The sequence below is a fragment of the Engystomops pustulosus genome, chromosome 7, assembly GCF_040894005.1.
Source record: "Engystomops pustulosus chromosome 7, aEngPut4.maternal, whole genome shotgun sequence".
NCBI classification, from domain to species: domain Eukaryota; kingdom Metazoa; phylum Chordata; class Amphibia; order Anura; family Leptodactylidae; genus Engystomops; species Engystomops pustulosus.
The window spans coordinates 2,168,297-2,189,392 of NC_092417.1; the positions used below are offsets into that span (position 1 = coordinate 2,168,297).

Below are 21,096 nucleotides of genomic sequence, written 5' to 3' on the forward strand. Positions count from 1 at the left end.
CGAGGCAGAGGAGCGAGAAGTAGAAGATCAGATCGAGGAGAGGTAAATCATGAGACCAAGGAACTGAGAGGAGTGATCAGACCAGGGAGAGGAGCGAGACATAGAAGATCATACCAAGGAAAGGAGAGGTAGATCAGATCAGACTAAGGAAAGGAGACAAGAGGACCAGGGGGTTGGGTCAGGCAGACAAGAGGACCAGGGGGTTGGGTCAGGCAGACAAGAGGACCAGGGGGTTGGGTCAGGCAGACGAGAGGACCAGGGGGTTAGGTCAGGCAGACGAGAGGACCAGGGGGTTGGGTCAGGCAGACGAGAGGACCAGGGGGTTGGGTCAGGCAGACGAGAGGACCAGGGGGTTGGGTCAGGCAGACGAGAGGACCAGGGGGTTGGGTCAGGCAGACGAGAGGACCAGGGGGTTGGGTCAGGCAGACGAGAGGACCAGGGGGTTGGGTCAGGCAGACGAGAGGACCAGGGGGTTGGGTCAGGCAGACGAGAGGACCAGGGGGTGGGTCAGGCAGACGAGAGGACCAGGGGGTGGGTCAGGCAGACGAGAGGACCAGGGGGTGGGTCAGGCAGACGAGAGGACCAGGGGGTTGGGTCAGGCAGACGAGAGGACCAGGGGGTTGGGTCAGGCAGACGAGAGGACCAGGGGGTTGGGTCAGGCAGACGAGAGGACCAGGGGGTGGGTCAGGCAGACGAGAGGACCAGGGGGTTGGGTCAGGCAGACGAGAGGACCAGGGGGTGGGTCAGGCAGACGAGAGGACCAGGGGGTGGGTCAGGCAGACGAGAGGACCAGGGGGTTGGGTCAGGCAGACGAGAGGACCAGGGGGTGGGTCAGGCAGACGAGAGGATCAGGGGGTTGGGTCAGGCAGACGAGAGGATCAGGGGGTTGGGTCAGGCAGACGAGAGGACCAGGGGGTTGGGTCAGGCAGACGAGAGGACCAGGGGGTGGGTCAGGCAGACGAGAGGACCAGGGGGTGGGTCAGGCAGACGAGAGGACCAGGGGGTTGGGTCAGGCAGACGAGAGGACCAGGGGGTTGGGTCAGGCAGACGAGAGGACCAGGGGGTTGGGTCAGGCAGACGAGAGGACCAGGGGGTTGGGTCAGGCAGACGAGAGGACCAGGGGGTTGGGTCAGGCAGACGAGAGGACCAGGGGGTGGGTCAGGCAGACGAGAGGATCAGGGGGTTGGGTCAGGCAGACGAGAGGACCAGGGGGTTGGGTCAGGCAGACGAGAGGACCAGGGGGTAGGTTCCTCAGGGGGTGCACTTACCTGCTCTTGCTGCAAGGCTTTCACAAAGGCGTTCTTTAGCCGGTTTGTGTGCTCGGCTTTCAGAGCCTTCTTCTGGTTGGATGTCATGCACTGCTCACACAGGATCTTCCCGCTCTTCTCCTGCTTCCAGTGAGGAGTGAAGTCGGTGCGACACTGAGCACACATGAAGGGGTCCATGTGCAGGAACGAGGAGTGGCCCTTTCCTTATGGGTGAATGGAGAGATTACACAAGGCCTGGTTATGGACCCCAGCCCACCCAGCATCCTCAGGGTGCTGCACGTACCTTGGCTATCTATGACGCTCTGCACCACCTCTTCCAGTCCCACCATGTAGATAAATTCACTGTTGGCAGCGCTGGGCAGGAAGTGTAGAAGCGGTGCCGGGGGCTTGGGCGGGGGGATTTCCAACAGTGTCTTCTCCAGCTGCTTCCGTAGAGCCAGTTTAGCAGCCGCCTGAGAGCTGACAGGATCTGCCATGGCGCTGGGGCTGGGCAGCGGGGAAGACACTCGGTTCACAGGACCCGCCTGCATGTGAGAGCCCAAGTTCATGTACATGGCCGACGTGGACGAGTTACGCTGACAGGGGACTGAAGAGCTGGTCTGGAGCAACAGAGTGACACAACGTTACCAAGTCATCAAATATTCAGATTAGTGGTCCAAAAATACCACCCATGACCCCCAACTGCTAGGCACCATTACCTGTGGGTAGTTCAGGGCTTGTGTCATGCCCGGAGTGCTGTTGCGGATCAGAGTTGCTTTCGGTGGCACACACTGTCCCTGGAGCTGGGTGGGGTTTGGAGCGATGACTCTCTGGGACATCATCATATGGGGGAGAGGAGCATTTGAGGAGGATCTGATGACGCTGTGGGTCTAAAGGGAACCAAGGACAAGGGTCATAAGAGGTCACACACTACCAACTTGTCACAAAACAGAAGCTGGACTCCACTCACCTGGACGTTCCTCAGATTCTGCACCTCCAGTCCTGGTACCCCTGGCCGTGATGGGACTTTTGCGATGCTGGGCTGCCCCACATGGGCCGGAGACGGCTGGACGATGGTCGCTGCATTCTGAACGACAGGAGTCTGCAAAAGAACATACAATGAATGTAATATTGGGGACTTCTATGTAGGACAGCTAGGCGAGTAATAGGACATGTGTCACGGCCAATCGCACCTTTTGTAGGACGTTTTCCTTTTGGAGCTGACTCTGCCGCAGCTTCTTCAGCAGGACCAGTCGTGCCTCCTCCAGTCGCAGCTCGTCCTTTAGCTGTTTGATGAGCTGCTGCCGTTCCTCTAGGGTCTTGCCCTGTTGAGAGAGAAGACCACATATGCTGAATGATACTGCTCAGATGCTTGGAGCAGCTCATGCGACATCCTCCCGCAATGTCCTCACACCAACAGGTCTGATGGACCCATCTGAGGGACACGGCATTGACTGAAAGTGATGATACCTTAAACATCTCCAAATTTGCTCCCTTGATGCGGTCTTCTAATCTGGAGGTGGATCGAGGACTGGAGGCTTCATTGTCTGACAGTACAATGATGTCTGGAGAAGGAGTCAATCCGGCCCGGTCCTGGTCACTGATGGGAGACACAAAAGATGATCACTGGGCATCAAGAGGTCACCTACTGAAGATTGTCCAGCAAGAGAACCAGTGACTATTCTGAACTTCCATGACTGTATTGGAGAGCATGTGAGCCTCACCAGCACAATCATGGTCCAAATCGACAGCACCGTGAGTGGTCTTCAGCAATATCAATGGGTAGAATCCAAAGCAGGGAATGCTGGGTAATGGAGATATTGTGATGTATAATAGGGTAATCACAGGGTGGTCACATACACCTCCTGAGAACTCTACTGACAACATTTTTTTAGCAGGATGTGGTGGTCACAGACAACGAGCCTGAAGAAGGAGACCTCCTCCTGGAGGACTTCCTGGTCACCCTGGTCTACCACCAAGGACTCCAGAATACATCTACACACGGTACTCACCTCCGCCTGGAGCTCATGTCCACCGGTTCCTCGTTGATGTTCTCCTTGCCGTGTCTCCCTGCTGGCCGGGTTTCCATGTGAGACCTCAGGTTGCCGTTCATCTTCTCCTCATACAGTTTCAGTCCGTCCTGTTTTGGTGCGTGCTCATGCGGCAGCTCCAGGCCGGGAAGGTCTTTCCTCTTCAACAACGCCAACATCTTCAGCCGCTCCATTGCCTCATGTCCTTCCATCTTAAGCTGTTTGGCCAGGACATCTTCGCGGTCATCAGACTGCTCCAGGCCGCGCTTTAGCAGATTGAGGCGCAGGGCATCTTCTGTCACTCTGTCCATCCTGCGGGGAAAAGACCCGAATTACTATAAATAAGGTACGACATAAAGCGATCTATCTACTACATGTCACCTGGATATTATCAGTCAGGGGTTATTATACAGCGGCTGAAATAAGTCACAGAGTAAATCTACTGGAGAAGACATCCCACCCGAGAGGTCCACCACTGATGTGCATTACTGAGCAGGGGCCACGTTACGTACACGTATGTAATACTGCGTATATGACGCGCCTGTATGCAGACACTAAGGTTCTGCATTGCTCAGGGGAGATTCTGACCCGTCCTCCACACCCTGGAGGTTCTGTAGGTTCTTTCTATGGACATTGAGGTTTAGTTCCCCCCATAGTTTCAATTCCGGTGTCTTCCTTAGAAGTTCCAGGAGATTTATCGTCTTTTACTTGTGTTTGGGATCATGGATCTGACGAAACGTCCCACCTCATCCTCCTCATAGATAGAAGAGATCTCCTGAAGGCCTCACTCCAATCCTCCTGTGGCCTCCAGACATGGTGTATTATGGCCTCCAGAGACTCCCTTGTGGTATCTAAACAGATGATGTTATCCCAAGGTGATGGTGCCTACAGGCCATGGAGGGTGGTGATTCCAGGTCTTTCTGGTGCTTCCTGGTCCTTGGCTGGTGGACAACTCTTCTGATACTTCTTTTCCCTGTGACTTCTTATGGGGACACTTGGTGGTGGAAGGTTTATGGTGAAATGATCTTCTTTCCACTTGAGGATCCTGGACTCAGCAGAGATGACGGGAACCTTCAGTAGATAACCATCAGCACGTGGTGTCAGGGTCTTGAGAAAGGTCGGTGGTGTTGCCTCTCGTGAGACTCCCTGGTGATAAGGTGAAGCTGATATTATGTATCGGAGTCGGGATTGCTTTCTAATTACTGACACATTTGAGCTTGTGCCACGACTCTCCGACCTTCTCCTTTCTCATCATTTATGGACATCTGTGGGGATTTTCACGTCGACAGATCTGCTACAAAGAGGTTTACTCAGAAAACTGGTGACATGTTTGATACTAATGTACAGGGATCTAGTGACTGGATATTAGGAGGTTATTGTATACAGTCTGCCCCTGCACTATACATATATATACACGTGTGCCTGCAGTATGTCTTATGTTATAACAGCACAAACAATGAACCCAAAAGCAGCAAAGAGTTAACTGAGGATTGAGCTCGGAGCATCCCGGGTGCCCACAGCAAACATGGAGGCGCCTGGCGTGCGGTGCACCTGCTTGTGGTGGTGACACATGCGGCGGGGGAGGGGAGCGTGCGTGCCCCGACATCTTTTTACATAATGGTGGCTGTGTTCATGCATCCCTCCAGATGTCTCGGCCGTGCCGATCACACGGCGGCCCCCCCCTCTGTCCTGCAGAGCCCCTCCATGATCCGTGACGCCTGCAGAGGACATGCAGGGTAGAGGGGCAGCGCTGCCCGGGCACCACATGGGGGTGAATTCAGGTACATCAGGCACACAATACACCTACCCCGCGTTCACGTCCCTGCTCCCCATCCATCACCGGAGAGCGCCCCTGATTCCTGATCCCAGCGCCGGCACCTCCGGCCTGCACACAACAGCCGGGTAACAGCGGGGGTCCATGCAATCCCCCCACCAGTGACGACACCAACCCCAGGGCTGAAGAATCTGCTGCATTTACCTGGCATATCATGACTCTCGTATTCCACGGGCCAGACAGATCCCCCTCCTCTTCCCTCACAATAAGGAGGGGAGGAAGAAATGGAGGAGGTCCCCCTCCCCCCCTCCTCCTCTTCCTCGAGCCTTCAGTGACACAGGCCCCGCTTACATTCACAATATTCCAGGCCTCGCCGCTCGCACACACACCGGAGCCTGGCACCGCGCCACCCCCAGCCGCCCGTCAGCTGACTACCCTCATTCACAGAGCCGGAGAGGTGGGGGGGTGACGAGGGGGCACAATCACCTCCGGACCCCCATCCGCACACCGTAACCAACAAAAGAATCGATAAGCCCTAAACGAGGCTGAGCCCCGGCCGGCGGACCCCCAAGCAGACCCCACATTCCACAGCATACTCACAGATCTCCGGCAGCTGTCCGGGGGGACGCGGGGAGGGGGGCTCCAGGAAATATTATTACATAGGAAGAAGGTAGACGAGAGAGACAGACGGAGGAGGAGGGAAGGAAGGGGGGGCTGCGGGAGGGGGAGAGGTGAGATTTTTTTCCCTGGGATGTAAGGATTGTGTTGGGTGGGCTCAGGCAGCAGCGTGACACCAGCCCGCGCCCCCTCCCCGCGCCCTGCGGGATTCCTGCCCTGAGTGTGGGCACTGATCTGCCATCCAGCCAATCATAACCTCACGCTGCCATTAAACAAAAGAGGAAAAAAATAAGAAGGAAAGGAAGGGGGGGGGGGGGAAGATGCATACTTTTACCCATGATTCATAGCGTGGGCGAGGGGGGGGGGGTGGCGAATTACAATCCAGTTGCAGCTGGTTTAAAACCTCTGGACATGGAATTAGCTCTTAATTTTTCGTATAAGTCATTTGTGGTTCGGAACGCCGCCCCCCCCCTCCGATCATAGGACCTCACCCCGCAGGACCTGGACCAGCGCCAAACCTACACCTCTCTACATGTAAAAACACTCACTACAAGAGACGTCAGGGTAGTGGGGGACAGCGTCACAACAGGTGGACCCCAAAGACGTGGACACCCACAAAATAATGGGGACCCCAACAATGATACCAAGAGAAAACACATAATCAAAGGCGCCCCCAGCTACACTGTGATGTACCGCTGCTCTCTAGTGATGGATAGGCTGTATTCTCAGTGATGGCACCGCTACTCTCTAGTGATGGATAGGCTGTATTCTCAGTGATGGCACCGCTGCTCTCTAGTGATGGATAGGCTGTATTCTCAGTGATGTACCGCTGGTCTCTAGTGATGGATAGGCTGTATTCTCAGTGATGGCACCGCTGCTCTCTAGTGATGGATAGGCTGTATTCTCAGTGATGTACCGCTGCTCTCTAGTGATGGATAGGCTGTATTCTCAGTGATGGCACCGCTGCTCTCTAGTGATGGATAGGCTGTATTCTCAGTGATGGCACCGCTGCTCTCTAGTGATGGATAGGCTGTATTCTCAGTGATGGCGCCGCTGCTCTCTAGTGATGGATAGGCTGTATTCTCAGTGATGGCACCGCTGCTCTCTAGTGATGGATAGGCTGTATTCTCAGTGATGGCACCGCTGCTCTCTAGTGATGGATAGGCTGTATTCTCAGTGATGGCGCCGCTGCTCTCTAGTGATGGATAGGCTGTATTCTCAGTGATGGAGCTGCTGCTCTCTAGTGATGGATAGGCTGTACTCTCTGTGATGTACCGCTGTTCTCTAGTGATGGATAGGCTGTATTGTCAGTGATGTACCGCTGCTCTCTAGTGATGGATAGGCTGTATTCTCAGTGATGGCGCCGCTGCTCTCTAGTGATGGAGCTGCTGCTCTCTAGTGATGGATAGGCTGTACTCTCTGTGATGTACCGCTGTTCTCTAGTGATGGATAGGCTGTATTCTCAGTGATGGCACCGCTGCTCTCTAGTGATGGATAGGCTGTACTCTGAGTGATGGAGCTGCTGCTCTCTAGTGATGGATAGGCTGTATTCTCAGTGATGGCACCGCTGCTCACTAGTGATGGATAGGCTGTATTCTCAGTGATGGCACCGCTGCTCTCTAGTGATGGATAGGCTGTACTCTCAGTGATGGAGCTGCTGCTCTCTAGTGATGGATAGGCTGTATTCTCAGTGATGGCGCCGCTGCTCTCTAGTGATGGATAGGCTGTATTCTCAGTGATGGAGCTGCTGCTCTCTAGTGATGGATAGGCTGTACTCTCTGTGATGTACCGCTGTTCTCTAGTGATGGATAGGCTGTATTCTCAGTGATGGCACCGCTGCTCTCTAGTGATGGATAGGCTGTACTCTCAGTGATGGAGCTGCTGCTCTCTAGTGATGGATAGGCTGTATTCTCAGTGATGGCACCGCTGCTCACTAGTGATGGATAGGCTGTATTCTCAGTGATGGCACCGCTGCTCTCTAGTGATGGATAGGCTGTACTCTCAGTGATGGAGCTGCTGCTCTCTAGTGATGGATAGGCTGTATTCTCAGTGATGGCACCGCTGCTCTCTAGTGATGGATAGGCTGTATTCTCAGTGATGGCGCCGCTGCTCTCTAGTGATGGATAGGCTGTATTCTCAGTGATGACACCGCTGCTCTCTAGTGATGGATAGGCTGTATTCTCAGTGATGGCATCGCTGCTCTCTAGTGATGGATAGGCTGTATTCTCAGTGATGGAGCCGCTGCTCTCTAGTGATGGATAGGCTGTATTCTCAGTGATGGCCCCGCTGCTCTCTAGTGATGGATAGGCTGTATTCTCAGTGATATCACCGCTGCTCTCTAGTGATGGATAGGCTGTATTCTCAGTATTGGCACTGCTGCTCTCTAGTGATGGATAGGCTGTATTCTCAGTGATGACACCGCTGCTCTCTAGTGATGGATAGGCTGTATTCTCAGTGATGACACCGCTGCTCTCTAGTGATGGATAGGCTGTATTCTCAGTGAAGGCACCACTGCTCTCTAGTGATGGATAGGCTGTATTCTCAGTGATGGCACCGCTGCTCTCTAGTGATGGATAGGCTGTATTCTCAGTGATGTACCGCTGGTCTCTAGTGATGGATAGGCTGTATTCTCAGTGATGGCACCACTGCTCTCTAGTGATGGATAGGCTGTATTCTCAGTGATGGCACCGCTGCTCTCTAGTGATGGATAGGCTGTATTCTCAGTGATGACGCCGCTGCTCTCTAGTGATAGGCTGTATTCTCAGTGATGGAGCCGCTGCTCTCTAGTGATGGATAGGCTGTATTCTCAGTGATGGCCCCACTGCTCTCTAGTGATGGATAGGCTGTATTCTCAGTGATATCACCGCTGCTCTCTAGTGATGGATAGGCTGTATTCTCAGTAATGGCACCGCTGCTCTCTAGTGATGGATAGGCTGTATTCTCAGTGATGACACCGCTGCTCTCTAGTGATGGATAGGCTGTATTCTCAGTGAAGGCACCACTGCTCTCTAGTGATGGATAGGCTGTATTCTCAGTGATGGCACCGCTGCTCTCTAGTGATGGATAGGATGTATTCTCAGTGATGGCACCGCTGCTCTCTAGTGATGGATAGGCTGTATTCTCTGTGATGTACCGCTGTTCTCTAGTGATGGATAGGCTGTATTCTCAGTGATGGAGCCGCTACTCTCTAGTGATGGATAGGCTGTATTCTCAGTGATGGAGCCGCTGCTCTCTAGTGATGGATAGGCTGTATTCCCAGTGATGGCACCGCTGCTCTCTAGTGATGGATAGGCTGTATTCTCAGTGATGGCGCCGCTGCTCTCTAGTGATGGATAGGCTGTATTCTCAGTGATGGCACCCCTGCTCTCTAGTGATAAATAGGCTGTATTCTCAGTGATGGTACCGCTGCTCTCTAGTGATGGATAGGCTGTATTCTCAGTGATGGCACCGCTGCTCTCTAGTGATGGATAGGCTGTATTCTCAGTGATGGCGCCGCTGCTCTCTAGTGATGGATAGGCTGTATTCTCAGTGATGGCGCCGCTGCTCTCTAGTGATGGATAGGCTGTATTCTCAGTGATGGCGCTGCTGCTCTCTAGTGATGGATAGGCTGTATTCTCAGTGATGGCACCGCTGCTCTCTAGTGATGGATAGGCTGTATTCTCAGTGATGACACCGCTGCTCTCTAGTGATGGATAGGCTGTATTCTCAGTGATGACACCGCTGCTCTCTAGTGATGGATAGGCTGTATTCTCAGTGATGGCACCGCTGCTCTCTAGTGATGGATAGGCTGTATTCTCAGTGATGGCACCCCTGCTCTCTAGTGATGGATAGGCTGTATTCTCAGGGATGGCGCCGCTGCTCTCTAGTGATGGATAGGCTGTATTCTCAGGGATGGCGCCGCTGCTCTCTAGTGATGGATAGGCTGTATTCTCAGTGATGGCACCGCTGCTCTCTAGTGATGGATAGGCTGTATTCTCAGTGATGGATAGGCTGTATTCTCAGTGATGGCACTGCTGCTCTCTAGTGATGGATAGGCTGTACTCTCAGTGATGGCACCGCTGCTCTCTAGTGATGGATAGGCTGTATTCTCAGTGATGTATCCGCTGTTCTCTAGTGATGGATAGGCTGTATTCTCAGTGATGGCACCGCTGCTCTCTAGTGATGGATAGGCTGTATTCTCAGTGATGGCACCGCTGCTCTCTAGTGATGGATAGGCTGTATTCTCAGTGATGGCTCCGCTGCTCTCTAGTGATGGATAGGCTGTATTCTCAGTGATGGCGCCGCTGCTCTCTAGTGATGGATAGGCTGTATTCTCAGTGATGGCGCTGCTGCTCTCTAGTGATGGATAGACTGTATTCTCAGTGATGACACCGCTGCTCTCTAGTGATGGATAGGCTGTATTCTCAGTGATGGCACCGCTGCTCTCTAGTGATGGATAGGCTGTATTATCAGTGATGGCACCGCTGCTCTCTAGTGATGGATAGGCTGTATTCTCAGTGATGGCACCGCTGCTCTCTAGTGATGGATAGGCTGTATTCTCAGTGATGGAGCCGCTGCTCTCTAGTGATGGACAGCCCCCTCTAGTAGCTCTGGTAATTACGTGTTGCTGTGCAGACTCACTACTGGAGGGTTAATGGTGAAGAGGTTTTCCACCTTCAGATGCCTCTGATTGTGTTGTGGGCGCCACTGCTCCCTGTAGTATTATCGTCTGTGTCTCTCCATAAATTATACACTCATTGTGATGCAGGAAGAATACAGGAGCCGCAGACGAGCAGATACACAACATCCCCCAAAATATGACATCACCAAGACTGCCAACAGAACCCCCCCCCAACATATGACATCACCGTGACTGCCAACAGAACCCCCTCCCCCAACATATGACATCACCAAGACTGCCAACAGAACCCCCTCCCCCAACATATGACATCACCGTAACTGCCAACAGAATCCCCACCCCCAACATATGACATCACCGAGACTGCCAACAGAACCCCCACCCCCAACACATGACATCACCGTAACTGCCAACAGAATCCCCACCCCCAACACATGACATCACCGTAACTGCCAACAGAACCCCCACCCCCAACACATGACATCACCGTAACTGCCAACAGAATCCCCACCCCCAACATATGACATCACCGAGACTGCCAACAGAACCCCCAACATATGACATCACCAAGACTGCCAACAGAACCCCCACCCCTAACATATCACATCACCAAGACTGCCAACAGAACCCCCACCCCCAACATATGACATCACTAAGACTGCCAACAGAACCCCCTCCCCCAACATATGACATCACCAAGACTGCCAACAGAATCCCCACCCCCAACACATGACATCACCGTAACTGCCACAGAATCCCCACCCCCAACATATGACATCACCGAGACTGCCAACAGAATCCCCACCCCTAACATATGACATCACCAAGACTGCCAACAGAATCCCCACCCCCAACATATGACATCACTAAGACTGCCAACAGAACCCCCTCCCCCAACATATGACATCACCAAGACTGCCAACAGAACCCCCACCCCTAACATATGACATCACCAAGACTGCCAACAGAACCCCCTCCCCCAACATATGACATCACCAAGACTGCCAACAGAACCCCCACCCCTAACATATGACATCACCAAGACTGCCAACAGAATCCCCACCCCCAACACATGACATCACCGTAACTGCCAACAGAATCCCCACCCCCAACATATGACATCACCGAGACTGCCAACAGAATCCCCACCCCTAACATATGACATCACCAAGACTGCCAACAGAATCCCCACCCCCAACATGACATCACCGTAACTGCCAACAGAATCCCCACCCCCAACATATGACATCACCGAGACTGCAAATTGAATCCCTAACCCCAACATATGACATCACCGAGACTGCAAACAGAATCCCCACCCCCAACATATGACATCCCCGAGACTGCAAACAGAACCCCCAACATATGACATCCCCGAGACTGCCAACAGAATCCCCACCCCCAACATATGACATCACTGTGACTGCCAACAGAATCCCCACCCCCAACATATGACATCACCGAGACTGCAAATTGAATCCCCAACCCCAACATATGACATCACCGAGACTGCAAATTGAATCCCCAACATATGACATCACCGAGACTGCAAACAGAACCCCCACCCCCAACATATGATGTCACCGTGACTGCCAACAGAATCCCCAGCCCCAACTTATGACCTCACCGTGACAGAATCCCCATCCCCAATAAATGACATCACCGTGACTGCCAACAGAATCCCCACCCCCAACAAATGACATCACCGAGACTACATAAAGAATCCCCACCCCCAACATATGACATCACTGTGACAATCAACAGAATCCCCACCCTCAACTTGACATCACAGAGACTGCCAACAGAATCCCCATCCCCAACATATGACATCACCGAGACTGCCAACAGAATCCCCACCTCCAACATATGACATCATCGAGACGGTCGACAGCAACCCCACCCCGAACATGCCAACAGAATCCCTACTCCAAACATATGACCTGGAGAATGTCAACAGCACCCCCAACCGACTCCTCAACATATGACCTCACCGTGACAGCCAACAGCATCCCCAACATATGACATCACCGTGAATGCCAACAGAATCCCCATCCCCAACATATGACATCACTGTGAATGCCAACAGAATCCCCATCCCCAACATATGACATCACCGAGACTGCCAACAGAATCCCCACCTCCAACATATGACATCACCAAGACCGCCAACAGAATCCCCACCCCCAACATATGACATCACTGTGACAATCAACAGAATCCCCACCCTCAACTTGACATCACAGAGACTGCCAACAGAATCCCCACCGCCAACATATGACATCACCGAGACTGCCAACAGAATCCCCACCCCCAACATATGACATCACCGAGACTGCCAACAGAACCCCCACCCCCAACATATGACATCATCGAGACGGTCGACAGCAACCCCACCCCGAACATGTGACCTCACCATAACTGCCAACAGAATCCCTACTCCAAACATATGACCTGGAGAATATCAACAGCACCCCCAACCCACTCCTCAACATATGACATCACCGTGACAGCCAACAGCATCCCCAACATATGACATCACCGTGACAGCCAACAGCACCCCCAACATATGACTTCACCGAGACTGCCGACACCACCCAAACCCACTCCTTAACATATATCAACATGACTGCCGACAGCATCCCTAACACAACGCTCAACATATGACCTCATACAGACTACATACAGCACCCCCACACTCAATATGTGCCCTCAACGAGGATGCTGAAACCCAGCCCCCATCATATGACCTCACCGATACTGTTGACAGAACCCTTTGCCCCCAACATATGGCCTCACAAGACTGCAGACAACACCCTAACCCCAACTCCGGACAAATGACCTTACTGAGACTGCCGACATCACCACAACCCCAACATATGACCTTACCGAGACTGCCAACAGCACCCCCAACCCAACCCCCAACATATGACCTTACTGAGACTGCCGACAGCACCCCCAACATATGACCTAACCGAGACTGCCGACAGCACCCCCAACCCATTTCGCAACCCTTGACCACAGTCAAGATTGCCAAAGCAACCCCTAACCCACTACCAAAAGTATGACCTCACAAAGACTACCGACAACACCCCCACATATGACCTCACTGAAACTGCCAACAGCACCCCGACCCACCCCCAATCATCCTCTGTCATGTATCCAATCTAGACTCATGCTGTATCACAATCTGCATCCTGGAGCCAATCCTTATTCTGCCTCCTACAGCCATTCATATTCAAAGCACTATATACACACACTAGATATTCACCATCCCACATATATCTAGAGCCACTCTACATAGACATCTTCTCCATATCGTCCATGTTTCAAGGCTGTCGCAGGGTAGAATTTGGATTGGGTTCAGGACCGGAGCCTGGCTAGACTACGCCTGGACCTTGAGCTTCTTCTGAAGCTGCTCCTTAGTTGTCCTTGCTGTGCGTTTGAGGTCATTGTCCTCCCGGAAGAACAAGCCACAACCCATCTTCATGCTGGAAGACACGGCCAAGACCCATCTTCCATTTTGGACTAATGTGACCCCATAACCTTTTCTCCAGCTTCTCACCGGCTGCTGCCTATTGTCCTGTAGCACATCCCAGCCTTGTGCTGGTGTCCTTACCAAGTGCTGTGGTTTTGTCCTTAATAAGGGGTTTATCATATTTGAAAGATTACTGAGGTGTCACACCCTTCCACCTCAGGACACATAAGAAGAGAACATGTGAAATTACCCAATAATTGTCACATTCAAGACTTTATAACTTCCTCAAAAAATTCATTGGTTCATTGGGCCTTACTTTATACGTGTTCACTCGAATGATAAGCCAGCAATCCAGGGATGTATAGATGTCACCAGCTCAGTGGCCCAACGAGTGGATCAGAAGCCTTTTTTCTACCACACAGATAGGACAATATCTTTAATTATCCCAACATTCTCTACTAGGCGTTACAATCACTCTATAATTTATTACAATCAATGATTATCTAATATCATTTCTCGAACCCTTATTGCAGAATCAGAGAACTTTCTCATAGTTCTCTAGAGCCACTCTCTCCGTACTCCATCCCTGGGCTGTCTAGAGCCACTCTCTCCGTACTCCATCCCTGGGCTGTCTAGAGCCACTCTCTCCGTACTCCATCCCTGGGCTGTCTAGAGCCACTCTCTCCGTACTCCATCCCTGGGCTGTCTAGAGCCACTCTCTCCGTACTCCATCCCTGGGCTGTCTAGAGCCACTCTCTCCGTACTCCATCCCTGGGCTGTCTAGAGCCACTCTCTCCGTACTCCATCCCTGGGCTGTCTAGAGCCACTCTCTCTGTACTCCATCCCTGGGCTGTCTAGAGCCACTCTCTCTGTACTCCATCCCTGGGCTGTCTAGAGCCACTCTCTCCGTACTCCATCCCTGGGCTGTCTAGAGCCACTCTCTCCGTACTCCATCCCTGGGCTGTCTAGAGCCACTCTCTCCGTACTCCATCCCTGGGCTGTCTAGAGCCACTCTCTCCGTACTCCATCCCTGGGCTGTCTAGAGCCACTCTCTCCGTACTCCATCCCTGGGCTGTCTAGAGCCACTCTCTCCGTACTCCATCCCTGGGCTGTCTAGAGCCACTCTCTCCGTACTCCATCCCTGGGCTGTCTAGAGCCACTCTCTCCGTACTCCATCCCTGGGCTGTCTAGAGCCACTCTCTCCGTACTCCATCCCTGGGCTGTCTAGAGCCACTCTCTCCGTACTCCATCCCTGGGCTGTCTAGAGCCACTCTCTCCGTACTCCATCCCTGGGCTGTCTAGAGCCACTCTCTCCGTACTCCATCCCTGGGCTGTCTAGAGCCACTCTCTCCGTACTCCATCCCTGGGCTGTCTAGAGCCACTCTCTCCGTACTCCATCCCTGGGCTGTCTAGAGCCACTCTCTCCGTACTCCATCCCTGGGCTGTCTAGAGCCACTCTCTCCGTACTCCATCCCTGGGCTGTCTAGAGCCACTCTCTCCGTACTCCATCCCTGGGCTGTCTAGAGCCACTCTCTCCGTACTCCATCCCTGGGCTGTCTAGAGCCACTCTCTCCGTACTCCATCCCTGGGCTGTCTAGAGCCACTCTCTCCGTACTCCATCCCTGGGCTGTCTAGAGCCACTCTCTCCGTACTCCATCCCTGGGCTGTCTAGAGCCACTCTCTCCGTACTCCATCCCTGGGCTGTCTAGAGCCACTCTCTCCGTACTCCATCCCTGGGCTGTCTAGAGCCACTCTCTCCGTACTCCATCCCTGGGCTGTCTAGAGCCACTCTCTCCGTACTCCATCCCTGGGCTGTCTAGAGCCACTCTCTCCGTACTCCATCCCTGGGCTGTCTAGAGCCACTCTCTCCGTACTCCATCCCTGGGCTGTCTAGAGCCACTCTCTCCGTACTCCATCCCTGGGCTGTCTAGAGCCACTCTCTCCGTACTCCATCCCTGGGCTGTCTAGAGCCACTCTCTCCGTACTCCATCCCTGGGCTGTCTAGAGCCACTCTCTCCGTACTCCATCCCTGGGCTGTCTAGAGCCACTCTCTCCGTACTCCATCCCTGGGCTGTCTAGAGCCACTCTCTCCGTACTCCATCCCTGGGCTGTCTAGAGCCACTCTCTCCGTACTCCATCCCTGGGCTGTCTAGAGCCACTCTCTCCGTACTCCATCCCTGGGCTGTCTAGAGCCACTCTCTCCGTACTCCATCCCTGGGCTGTCTAGAGCCACTCTCTCCGTACTCCATCCCTGGGCTGTCTAGAGCCACTCTCTCTGTACTCCATCCCTCGGCTGTCTAGAGCCACTCTCTCCGTACTCCATCCCTCGGCTGTCTAGGGCCACTCTCTCCGTACTCCATCCCTCGGCTGTCTAGGGCCACTCTCCGTACTCCATCCCTCGGCTCTCTAGAGCCACTCTCCGTACTCCATCCCTCGGCTCTCTAGAACCACTCTCCGTACTCCATCCCTCGGCTCTCTAGAGCCACTTTCCGTACTCCATCCCTCGGCTCTCTAGAGCCACTCTCCGTACTCCATCCCTCGGCTCTCTAGAGCCACTCTCCGTACTCCCTCCCTATTTTGATTGAGACTCACACAAAATAAATTATTAACAGCAAAAGAACATCTATACAAACGAGGAAACTATGTTGCATTATGTGACTAGTTGTAACGCCTTATTTATTAATGTTCCTCTATGGTGGACTAAATACACGTATGTTGCTGGCATACCAGAACCAAAACCTATACAAAAAAGCCAAGCCTTCAAACAAGAAGGCAAGGGGTGAAGGCAGCGTGCCAAAACGTGTCGGGGTGTCAGCCATCCGAGTGGATGTGGAATACTCAGTACTCAGGTACTTTACATCAGGCACATTGTAATGTATAGATCCTGACATGTGTGGATGATGCCTTAGGTCACAATTAGAGGAGGAATGAAGCATGTATCACAAAATACAATTTCTTAGATGTGATCCCTCTATGTAACCACAACTGATACACAATATATGCATTGCAGATTTGCATCCCACAAGTCCAGTACAGGATAATGATTTCCATATGTCGGTCTTCACCTTCTTAATATTAGATGAAATGAAATGATATTTTTTTGAAGGCTTCTTATAAAATATCTTGTAGATTGCAGTGATTATAGTCTCTGGAGATACAGACAATATACCACAGTGTACAAAAGGGAAGCCTGAAACCCCCCTCACTGGGACCAGAGCCCCTCTATATATCACCAAGAATTATCTGTCACTATTATCTAAAGGCCTCTGTCTCTTTCCAATCCATACACAATCGAGAGCAGCTTTAAATCTCACAATGATTGATTCCTACATCCCAACAGGAACTAGAGAATAGTAGAGACTCCTTCCATCCAAAATAAAACTAACACACAGCTCTGTTCCGTCTCGCACCGCACTGTCATCAAGAGACTCTTAATTTTATGTAGAGACCCTTTCTCTAAGCAGACTTAAGGGGTCCGGTCCATTTCATCTCTGATCTAAATATTCACATCTGGAGGCAGAACTCAAGCTTCCTGACATCTCCTTCTATATGACCACGATCTCGAGCTCCCTACGACTTCTATATGACCACGATCTCAAGCTCCCTACGACTTCTATATGACCACGATCTCAAGCTCCCTACGACTTCTATATGACCATGACCTCGAGCTCCCTGACATCTCCTTCCCTATGACCATGATCTCGAGCTCCCTACGACTTCTATATGACCACGATCTCAAGCTCCCTACGACTTCTATATGACCACGATCTCAAGCTCCCTACGACTTCTATATGACCACGATCTCAAGCTCCCTACGACTTCTATATGACCACGATCTCGAGCTCCCTACGACTTCTATATGACCACGATCTCAAGCTCCCTACGACTTCTATATGACCACGATCTCAAGCTCCCTACGACTTCTATATGACCACGATCTCAAGCTCCCTACGACTTCTATATGACCACGATCTCAAGCTCCCTACGACTTCTATATGACCACGATCTCAAGCTCCCTACGACTTCTATATGACCACGATCTCAAGCTCCCTACGACTTCTATATGACCACGATCTCAAGCTCCCTACGACTTCTATATGACCACGATCTCGAGCTCCCTACGACTTCTATATGACCACGATCTCAAGCTCCCTACGACTTCTATATGACCATGATCTCAAGCTCCCTACGACTTCTATATGACCACGATCTCGAGCTCCCTACGACTTCTATAAGACCACGATCTCGAGCTCCCTACGACTTCTATAAGACCACGATCTCGAGCTCCCTACGACTTCTATAAGACCACGATCTCGAGCTCCCTACAACTTCTATAAGACCATGACCTCAAGCTCCCCTACATCTTCTTCCATATGACCTTGAGCTCCATTATATCTGCTTCCTTATGTAACCTGGTATGGGGGAGCTCCACCACATCTCCTCCTAGATGGTCATGACCTCAAGCATCCCTACATTTCCTTCCTTAGGGCCATGAGCTTAGCCCCTCTATCTTCTATATGAACACGATCTTGAGTTCCCCTACATCTTCTAAATGACCATGATGTCTAGCTCCCCTACATCTCCTTCCATACGGCCCTGATCTAGAGCTCCCCTTCATCTCTACCCATATGACCACGATCTCAAGCTCCCTACGACTTCTATAAGACCATGACCTCAAGCTCCCTACATCTTCTTCCATATGACCTTGAGCTCCATTATATCTGCTTCCTTATGTAACCTGGTATGGGGGAGCTCCACCACATCTCCTCCTAGATGGTCATGTCCTCAAGCGTCCCTACATTTCCTTCCTTAGGGCCATGAGCTTAACCCCTCTATCTTCTATATGACCACGATCTCAAGCTCCCCTACATCTTCTAAATGAGCATGATGTCTAGCTCCCCTACATCTCCTTCAATATGCCCATTATCGCAAGTTCCCTTACATTTCCTTCCAAATGACCAGAGATTGCAATAATGCCTGTACAAGCGTCCATTACGCTAATTCAGGCAGATTTACTCTTCAAAGATAGTCATTTCATTTCATTCTATATGACCATGATCTGGAGTTCCCCTTCATCTATTGTGTATGACAACTCCTATATATCTGCTTCCTTGAGGCCGTGATTTTGAGCTCCGCTACATCTACTTCTCTATGACCATGATCTTGAGCTATGCTACATTTAGTTCCATATGACAATGATCTGGAGCTGCCCTATATATATATATACACACACTCACCGGCCACTTTATTAGGTCCACCATGCTAGTAACGGGTTGGACCCCCTTTTGCCTTCAGAACTGCCTCAATTCTTCGTGGCATAGATACAACAAGGTGCTGGAAGCTCCTCAGAGATTTTGCTCCATAGTGACATGATGGCATCACACAGTTGCCGCAGATTTGTCGGCTGCACATCCATGATGCGAATCTCCCGTTCCACCACATCCCAAAGATGCTCTATTGGATTGAGATCTGGTGACTGTGGAGCCATTTGTGTCCAGTGACCTCATTGTCATGTTCAAGAAACCAGTCTGAGATGCTTCCAGCTTTATGACATGGCGCCTTATCCTGCTGAAAGTAGCCATCAGATGTTACAGGGTACATTGTGCTCATAAAGGGATGGACATGGGCAGCAACAATACTCAGGTAGGCTGTGGCGTTGTACCAAGGGGCCCAAAGACACCATGACACCACCACCACCAGCCTGAGCCGCTGATACAAGGCAGGATGGATCCATGACACCAGCACCACCAGCCTGAGCCGCTGATACAAGGCAGGATGGATCCATGACACCAGCACCACCAGCCTGACCCGCTGATACAAGGCAGGATGGATCCATGACACCACCACCACCAGCCTGACCCGCTGATACAAGGCAGGATGGATCCATGACACCACCACCAGCCTGACCCGCTGATACAAGGCAGGATGGATCCATGACACCACCACCACCAGCCTGACCCGCTGATACAAGGCAGGATGGATCCATGACACCACCACCACCAGCCTGAGCCGCTGATACAAGGCAGGATGGATCCATGACACCAGCACCACCAGCCTGACCCGCTGATACAAGGCAGGATGGATCCATGACACCACCACCACCAGCCTGACCCGCTGATACAAGGCAGGATGGATCCATGACACCACCACCACCAGCCTGACCCGCTGATACAAGGCAGGATGGATCCATGACACCACCACCACCAGCCTGACCCGCTGATACAAGGCAGGATGGATCCATGACACCACCACCACCAGCCTGACCCGCTGATACAAGGCAGGATGGATCCATGACACTAGCACCACCAGCCTGACCCGCTGATACAAGGCAGGATGGATCCATGACACCACCACCACCAGCCTGACCCGCTGATACAAGGCAGGATGGATCCATGACACCACCACCACCAGCCTGACCCGCTGATACAAGGCAGGATGGATCCATGACACCAGCACCACCAGCCTGAGCCGCTGATACAAGGCAGGATGGATCCATGACACCACCACCACCACCAGCCTGACCCGCTGATACAAGGCAGGATGGATCCATGACACCACCACCACCAGCCTGACCCGCTGATACAAGGAAGGATGGATCCATGACACCACCACCACCAGCCTGAGCCGCTGATACAAGGCAGGATGGATCCATGACACCAGCACCACCACCAGCCTGACCTGCTGATACAAGGCAGGATGGATCCATGACACCACCACCACCAGCCTGAGCCGCTGATACAAGGCAGGATGGATCCATGACACCACCACCACCAGCCTGAGCCGCTGATACAAGGCAGGATGGATCCATGACACCAGCACCACCAGCCTGACCCGCTGATACAAGGCAGGATGGATCCATGACACCACCACCACCAGCCTGAGCCGCTGATACAAGGCAGGATGGATCCATGACACCACCACCACCAGCCTGACCCGCTGATACAAGGCAGGATGGATCCATGACACCACCACCAGCCTGACCCGCTGATACAAGGCAGGATGGATCCATGACACCACCACCACCAGCCTGACCCGCTGATACAAGGCAGGATGGATCCATGACACCACCACCAGCCTGACCCGCTGATACAAGGCAGGATGGATCCATGACCCCACCACCACCAGCCTGACCCGCTGATACAAGGCAGGATGGATCCATGACACCACCACCACCAGCCTGAGCCGCTGATACAAGGCAGGATGGATCCATGACACCACCACCACCAGCCTGACCCGCTGATACAAGGCAGGATGGATCCATGACACCACCACCACCAGCCTGACCCGCTGATACAAGGCAGGATGGATCCATGACACTAGCACCACCAGCCTGA

The 21,096-nt window shown here is 52.5% G+C and overlaps 1 protein-coding gene across 5 annotated transcripts in view; it reads right to left on the reverse strand.

Moving 5' to 3' along the window:
• Positions 1–21,096, reverse strand: part of GATAD2B (GATA zinc finger domain containing 2B) — a 50,413-nt gene that overhangs the window by 4,673 nt on the left and 24,644 nt on the right. Inside the window, exons 1-8 of one of the 5 annotated variants that reach the window (XM_072114475.1) lie at positions 5,652–5,932; positions 3,260–3,589; positions 2,718–2,847; positions 2,441–2,572; positions 2,218–2,349; positions 1,967–2,137; positions 1,552–1,867; positions 1,269–1,471 (exon numbers count right to left, since the gene is read on the reverse strand). In XM_072114475.1, coding sequence (XP_071970576.1) covers positions 1,269–1,471; positions 1,552–1,867; positions 1,967–2,137; positions 2,218–2,349; positions 2,441–2,572; positions 2,718–2,847; positions 3,260–3,588 — 1,413 coding nt within the window. In that variant the 5' untranslated portion in view covers position 3,589; positions 5,652–5,932. Of the gene's footprint in view, positions 1–1,268; positions 1,472–1,551; positions 1,868–1,966; positions 2,138–2,217; positions 2,350–2,440; positions 2,573–2,717; positions 2,848–3,259; positions 3,590–5,084; positions 5,228–5,255; positions 5,600–5,651; positions 5,933–21,096 lie in introns of those variants that run through there. The other 4 variants (XM_072114476.1, XM_072114473.1, XM_072114477.1 and 1 more) reach the window with 4 other exon arrangements.